General features: G+C 40.3%; 1 protein-coding gene and 1 non-coding gene across 2 annotated transcripts; one reads left to right on the forward strand and one right to left on the reverse strand.

Moving 5' to 3' along the window:
- Positions 1–861: 861 nt before the first annotated feature.
- On the reverse strand, positions 862–1,215 carry LOC141632396 (uncharacterized). Its single transcript, XM_074444947.1, has one exon. It carries the CDS (start codon positions 1,213–1,215, stop codon positions 862–864), a length of 354 nt encoding a protein of 117 aa, XP_074301048.1.
- Positions 1,216–2,616: 1,401 nt separating this feature from the next.
- On the forward strand, positions 2,617–2,723 carry LOC141635329 (small nucleolar RNA R71). The gene has a single exon (XR_012540026.1). It is a non-coding gene; the product is annotated as a small nucleolar RNA R71 (small nucleolar RNA).
- The last annotated feature ends 5,379 nt before the right edge of the window (positions 2,724–8,102 follow it).

An 8,102-nucleotide genomic window follows, 5' to 3' on the forward strand; every position in this document is an offset into this window, starting at 1 on the left:
TATGCGAAATTGAAATATGATGCAACTATAATATATGAAATTATGAATGCAAAGAGAGCTAATTTAGATTAGCTCCTTTTCGAATCATGTCACTAAATGCAAAATGCGGTAAAAATTTAATTAAAGAGAAAGAGAATATATACATTGCGGTGGTTCTTAAGTAACTCCACCAAACCTCTTCATTCAAAGACTTCATTCAACCGGGATCAATATCTCTAGATCCCACCAACCTTCCACCATTTCACTACCAAAAAAACAAGAGCCTTTCACCCTTGTCATCACATCATGTAACCTACACATGGCATGTTGAACTTCTTGCCATTTTCGGTTCACCTCTTCCTCAAACATCTTCTTGTCTTTGTCAACACTAGGGTCACATACCCTCTTTCCTTTCGATCTATTCCTCCATATTTTTGGCTTCTTCTTTTCAATTCCCGGTTTTGAATTTGGAGGGGCATTGGTGCTAGAATTGAACTCGGTTTCCCAAGTCTTGCTCTTTTCCCCACACTTATTTTTAGCATTCACTTCTTCTTCAAGGAACTTAGCCGGAGATTCATCATCAACTTTTGGCTCACAAGCAATCAATAGTTCCATGTTCTCATCTTCATTCTGGTGGAGTTCTAAAGTTTCGACGGCAAACATGTTTTGAACCACGGTTTTCTTTGAAGCATGTGGTAGCTTAAATTCAACTTTTTCCTTACCAACTTTGAATGACAATAGTCCCTCTTTGACGTCTATGATAGCTCCTACCGTGGCCAAAAATGGCCTACCAAGAATGATACGAGAGCGTCTTCCCATAGGGATGTCCAACACAACAAAATCGGTAGGAATTAAAAGCTTACCAATTTGAACCATGATATCCTATAGAATCACATTCGGAGACTCGATTGTCCCGTCGGCAAGCTTGATTGTATTGGAAGTGCGGGTTAAGCTTGAAATATTCAACGTCTTCACAAGGGCAAGTGGTATGACACTCACACGTGCCCCTAAGTCACACAAAGCACTATCCACCTTTTGGTCACCAACGGTACATGGAATTGAGAAACTCCCGGGGTCATCAAGTTTAACGGAGATTTCTTTAGACTTGACCACATTGCACTCCTCACTTGAGGAATCAAGCTCATGTCCACTAATGTCCACTCTTCGAGAAATGACTTCTTCAAGGAATTCGGAGTAATGAGGCATATCCACCAAAGGTGGATTGGAGGTTTCCATTTTTTTTACCAAGTCCATAAATTTTTCATACCTTGAAGTGTCATTTTCTCCTTCTTGCTTGGCCAAAGAGTGTTCTTCTACCATCACCATCTCTTCTTCCTGGTTCTTCTCAACTTAAACCATCACATTTGGTGCTTCCACAATTTCTTCAAGCACAAATTTTTCACTCATAGTGGTTGGTGTAGTCATAACCATCTCTCCCTTACCCGGGTCAATTTCAACATCCAAGCTTGTACCATGAATTGTCATTACTTGCTCAAGCACATAGCCTCCCATGCTCTCTTTTTCGGGCTCATAGTCAACTTCTTGGAATGTTTCCATAACCATGGAAAAGGGAGTAGTGTATGATAACTTCTCTTGACTTAGCAAATCAAATGACTCTTCTTTTTCCTCTTCAACTCCAACCATGATAGCATTAACTTCCTTTGCCTTCATAGGGTCCTTGGATTTTGCCCTTGTCTTAGAAATACACCCGGTGGTTTTTGAGAACTCATGAGAGCTTGGGAAGCCACTTTAGCTTCAAGACTCCTGATTTGTTGTTGGGTATTACTTGCCAAATCCCCTATCAACTTCACTAAGTTGTCATAAATATCATCTCCCATGATATTACTTGCTTGGGTTGGTGGCTCTTGGTTGAAAGGTTGGTTGGAAATTGGAGGAGGAAAGCCATATCCTTGATCTCGAAAGTTGGAATTTTGGTTGTTCCCTTGGTACCCTTGGTTTTGCCCTTGGTTGTACCTTTGAATATTGTTGTATCCTTGGTTGAACCCTTGACCAAATCCTTGGTTGGCTTGATTACCTTGGTTTCCTTGATAAAAGTTTTGATTACCTTGGTTCCCTTGGTTACATCCATAATCTTGGTATGCTTGAGATTGGTTGGCAAAGTTTTGGTTGGATCCTTGGTTGTGGTTGAATGAGGGCCTAGGTGGACGGTTGGAGAAATTGTTAAATTCTTGGAAAGCATTCACCTCTTGCACATTGTTCCCATAAAAGTTGTTGTAATGGTTATTTGCACATACTTCATAAGTGTGACCCATCCCTCCACATGACTCACATGTTGATGTTTGATTCACTTCCTCCATGGATGGTCCATGAGAAGTGGTAGTTTGATTAAATTGGTTCACTTGCTTCTTCTTACTCAACTCTTCAAGCTTCTTGGTGAGCATATCAAGCTTAGCATTGGTCTCCACATTCACTAAGAATTCAGGAGGGTGCCTACTTCTTCTCAAGACATTCACTCTTATGCAATAGTTTGCCTCGGAGTCTACCATTTTCTTGATTAGAGTAGTGCCCTCCTCATCACCCAAATGATCGAATCCTCCTCCCGTGGAGGCATTCACCATTTCTTTTTTTCTTTGCAACAAGGTTTGGAAGAAGGTTTGTGTGACATACCAATCCAGAATCCCATGGTGAGGGCAACTAGCGATAAGGTCTTGATATCTATCTCATGCTTCACCCAAAGATTCTCCATCCTCTTGTTGGAAAGTATGGATTTCATTTCGAAGCATGGCGGTCTTGGATGATGGATAGTATTTGGCCATGAATGCCTTGGCTAAAGCGTCCCAAGTTGTGAATGTGTCCGGAGGGTGAACATTCAACCACCAGTCCGCCTTACCCGTCAAGGAGAATGGGAACAACATCATCCTTAGAGTGTCTTCGGATATCCCGTTCTTCTTCATCATAGAGACCTTTCTCTTGAACTTTCGTAGGTGACCATGAGCATCTTCTTCAATGTGTCCCCCAAACAAATCTTTTTCAATCAACCCCACTTGGGCGGGGTGCATCTCAAAGTTGTTGGGAGCCAAGGTGCCGAAATTAATTGGGTCACGAGCATCATTGTGGTTAGGACGGTTATGGTCACGTAAAGCCATTGGTGGTGGTGGATTCGGGGGTTGTATTTTAGGTGGTGTATTTGGTAATTGATGATTATGGAAAGGGTTTTCTATGTTGTGAAAGGGATTTTCTAAGAAATAATCTATTGTGTTGGTTGTTGGTTAAAAATTTGTTGTTTCAAGAAGAGGTTGGTGTGATGAACTTGCTTGGTTCGGGGTAGCCGTAGATATACTTCGAACCCTTGATAGTGTCCTTGTTCTCAAAGCCCTAAAGAGCCTCTCCGGTTCGGGATCACTAAGAAAAGAACTTCCGTTCCTTCTAGGCATACACTTGACAAACCGTTAGTCTCTTAGTGATTTTAGGCACTAGGGAGAGGCAATAACACACTTCCCTGTACAGTTAACAAACAAACTAGGCAAACAAAACAAACACAAATAAATACTAAAGCTAAGACACAATTAAACTATGTATAACCTAACGCCATCGCTGGCAGCGGCGCCATTTTGATGACCGGTTTTGCCGTCACTTCCGGTACCAAAAACAATTTATAAAACCCAATTAAAAAGTAGTATTTAATCGGGGTTGAACACAAAGATGGCGGGGGTTAGATACTTGGTCGGTTTAAGTCCTATTTTAGTCAAATAAAAATAAGATTGATAATTTGTAAACTAAGATGCAAATAAGATATAAAATTAAGCTAAATGAAAATTGCTTCTAATCAAATGAATGAAAGCTAAGGTCTTTGGGTTCACTTGGGTAAGTCGGGGGAGAAAAGATTGTTAACAAGAAATGGGTAATGATAAGGGCCTATGATTGATCCTAATTTTTTAGTCAATTAGAGCTAACCAACAAGCAATTACTTAGTATGAAAAACTCGTCTCGACCATGCTATATAGGCCTTCCATTGTCTTTCGACCTAGGATAGACTAAACATGATAATAAAAGACTCAAACTTTCATTTAAGCAATCCATCAAACATTTCATAGGCATGGGAGTAAGGATTTACAAACAAGCTTTCACTTAGTTGAGACAAACTCATCACAAATATGCATAAAGACTATCTAATAGCAATAGGCACCAAACTGGATCAAATATGTCTAAGAAAGCTCCAACTTTCATTTAAGCACCTCATTAAACACTTCTAAAACCACCCAATAGCAAAATGCACCAAGATAAGTTAAACATGCTAATTAAAGACTCAAACGTTCGTTCAAACAATTCATCGAGCACTTCAAATGCACAAGAGTAAGACCGATTAATTACCCAATTCAAAGGGTTAACAACCCAAATTCACCCCTTTTAATCACCCAAGATCCCCCATGACCTTAGTTAAGACTACTCACTCATGTTCATGGGTGAGAAATTAACAACAATTTCCAACAAAATACAAACAAGCATGGTATACATGATAAAGATTGTAACTTTGAGTGAATAACAATTAACCAACATAAAAGATGTAAACTAATGAAGTAAATGTAAACAAAAGATGAGAATTATACCAACTAAGAGGAAATGAACAGGCTTGGATAATAATGGAAGAATGAATTTCTTCAAATCTTCAAAATACAACCCAAATAAATAAGACTAGAACTACATCTACACTAATTAGATGAGTAATTAAAGTCTAATTAAGGAAAGATTACAACTTTAATAAGAAGAAAATTGAGAGAGGAGAAATATTAGGGTTCTATAATATTGAGAGAGGAAAATACTATAAGCTATTCTAATTTCTAAGGTAAAAATTGTGTAGTGTCTAATATAAGGTGTCCTTATATACTAGTATTTAATCTAATAACAATAATAATAATAATAATAATAATAATAATAATAATAATAATAATAATAATAATAATAATAATAATAATAATAATAATAATAATAATAATAATAATAATAATAATAATAATAATCTCATAATAATAATAATAATAATAATTCTAATAATGTTAATAACAAAAACATCGACAAAACAAAACCAAGACATCGACATTCAAACTTTGAAACAGGGATTTGCGCAGGGGACTTCTGCAGGCCAGCCGTCCGCTAGCCTGCGCACCGGTAGCGAGCCCATTAAAGAAAGGGGAAGAATTAAATGGGTGTGCGTTGTATGCCGGCTAGCCGGCAGAAGGGCTACCGGTAGAGTGCACAGAATTGATGCGAGATGTTGGATTGCGTGTTGCGTGCCGGTAGCCCGGCTGGTGGTGGCTATGACTGGTAGCGAGAACTTCACAAAAAGGAGAGAAATTGAGTGTGTGCCTGCCGGTGGGTTGAGTCGGTTCCCGGTTGGCCGGCAAAGAGCACAGGGGAGGCGCGCGAGGGCTTCAAATGGGAAGAAATGCGGGCTGCTGCTGCTGGTTGGTGCCGCCGTGGTGGTTGTCGGTGGATGGCGGTTTGGGCTGCTGATGATTGGCTGATGTGGTGGTCGTAGGTGAGGTCCACGGTGGCCAGCGGTGGTTATAAGGTGGAGTTGAAGATGGGTTGATTTATGGTTATTGTTTGTTGATGTCAATGGACAGGGGGTATAGGGGAGGTCGTGGTGGCTTCCACGGCGGTCAATGGTGGTTATGGGAGGTTGGGTTGTGAATTTGGAAGTGGGAGGATGTTAGTGGTGGTTATGGGTGGCTCCCGCGATGGATGGAGGTGGCTGTTGCGGTGGTTGAAAGATGGTCGCATGAAATGGTTGTAATTGTATGTTTGTGGCTAGGGGTGGAAAAAGGGTTCGTGGTGGCTGTTGCGGTGGTCCATGGTGGTCGTGGATGGTTGGGATCTGATGTTGGAAGTGGAAGGTGGTCAGTGGTGGTGAGTGGTGGCTGCCAAGGTGGCCGGAGGTGGTAATAAAAGCTCAGCAAAGACCGTCTGAAATTAGCAGCTGCTCCTTTACTTAGTTTATTTTTCTATGATTTAGTCTATTTTCACCGCCGCCATTTCTTCTGATAATCCCGTCTTGGTCTTCCGCCTCACTTTCTCGTCTTGCCTGCACATTAAATTAATATAATAATAATAATAATAATAATAATATTATACATAAATACAATTAATTATTAATTATAAACTAATACGACTAATTATTATAAATCAGTAATTAAATGAGCTTTTTAGACATTTAAGCACAAAAAATCAAGTCGGAATAAGGTTTAAATACGGGGTAAAATACGACTAAATCGCTACTTATCAGTCGTCGACTCATAAACTTGCATATATGGTGAATTGAACCTTATCCTTAGGCGCCTACTTATCTGTTGTGACGGAATCAAACCCGCGTCGTAGTTCGGCATACATTAGTCTTAGCATTCTGCTGTCTCGACCCAAATACTGATGGCATGCATTCTTCTAACTATGCCCAAAAGGACGGGTTTCTCCCGAGGGGTTTGCTATCATACATTGGAGATAATTCTCCCATACTGTCACCCACTAGAGTTAACAGTCTTCATCATTGGGGCCCAACTTTGAGCAGTGTTGTTGTAATGTCATTGGTTGCATTCTGCTGGGGAATATTTTCATCTTAGTAACCTGACACGGATTAATTTTACTTGGTGGAGACTTCTCCAAACGTCATTGTGGCGGTCTTTGGAGCTTTGAAGGCGACAGAGCCCCCAGTTGCATTAGGTCTAAAGTTTCTGACATTAGGGTGATTAGCTGAAGCGTACCTGCTTAAACTTGAACATATTTCATAACAGAAATCACATAATGTTATCCCGAACTTTCGGAAATCATAAACAAAACATGGATGGGCTCGAGGCCGAACTAAAATATTGAATTGAGTTTCTGACCCGATTTGCATATTGACATCTCATTTTGAAAAAGGGGTTTCACCCGGAATCCTTTCATTTGAAAATGGACCTCGCACGGAGCTAAAGTTTTACTTTGAAAATTGGCTTCACCTGGGATCATTTAATTTTAAATATGGGCCTCGCCCGGAGCTAAAGTTTCACTTTGAAAATGGGCTTCACTCGGAACATTTGCATTTTTGAAATTTCATAGGAAAATGATGAGTAGGCATGTTTCGAGTTTCTGACTCGGGGATTAACCCGTAAATAACATGGGCAAGACGTAACCCGTAAAATATACAAGAAAAACCCGTAAATGCGTGCAGTTTTTTTAATTCAAGTTTGGACTCGCTGGGGATAAAAAAATGTAGATTGGCCATTCTGGCCCGCGAAACACAAGGAAAGCCCATGACAACGAACTTTGGTGCAACAAGCGATAAAGGGTGGCAAGGAAACCCAGAGGGCCGTGACCCAAGGCTTCGGCCGAGTTGCTTGAGCGGCAAGCAAGACTTTCCTAAAACCATTAGAACTCTCTCCTTATTTTTCCTATATAAGGATATCATAATAGGAGGTAAATCATAACTTCTTATTCTTTTCTTCACAAAACTATTTGTTAAGTATGGATTCTCTTCGAAAAGCCATGTCATCTTAGGCTTCCGATTTCAAGGGATTGGATTCTCAAATACTTGTTGACACGAGATTGAAACAACTAATCCCGCTGAGACAGGTCCTGCCAGAAACTGTCTTTCTTGGTTAGTGCTTAAAATTCTTGGACCCTACCCATCATGTTTTTGTTTTTCCAGAAGGTGAGATTGTACATTTCCGGAAGAAATTTCCATTCTACGAGGTTAGAAGATAGAGCTAACTCCCATTATTCCCGACTTTCACAGGGGATGGGCTAATAAGTACTGTGATTTCCATGGTTTATCACGTGGTGAGGCGCGTGCCTTCGTTGATGGGGAACGAGTAAACTTACTCGCTATTGCTCAGAAGTTTGGTCGTGCTGACGACCCCTTGATTCCTACGGCGTTCCGTCGTAGGGCTTTGGGATTGATTATGCTTCATCTTTATTGTTTTGAAGGGCATATTGAGGTACCAACTTGTTACGGTAAAGCGAACATAATTCGGACGTTGAATAGATGGAGAAACGTAGGAGCCTAGCTTGGCTAATCCTCGCTGAAATCATTGCTGGGTTAGATGCTAAGAAGGCCAACCCAAACCTTGCTTATACTGGATCAACCCCTCTTCGACATGTATGTCTTTCCGATGTTCGCTTTTTTTATTTTT

This window comes from Silene latifolia, chromosome Y, assembly GCF_048544455.1.
Source record: "Silene latifolia isolate original U9 population chromosome Y, ASM4854445v1, whole genome shotgun sequence".
Taxonomy (NCBI): Eukaryota; Viridiplantae; Streptophyta; class Magnoliopsida; order Caryophyllales; family Caryophyllaceae; genus Silene; species Silene latifolia.

What these genes read in the sequence shown, in the direction of transcription:
- LOC141632396 (XM_074444947.1), bottom strand. Translation starts at nt 1,215, where the DNA reads ATGGAAACCTCCAATCCACCTTTGGTGGATATGCCTCATTACTCCGAA.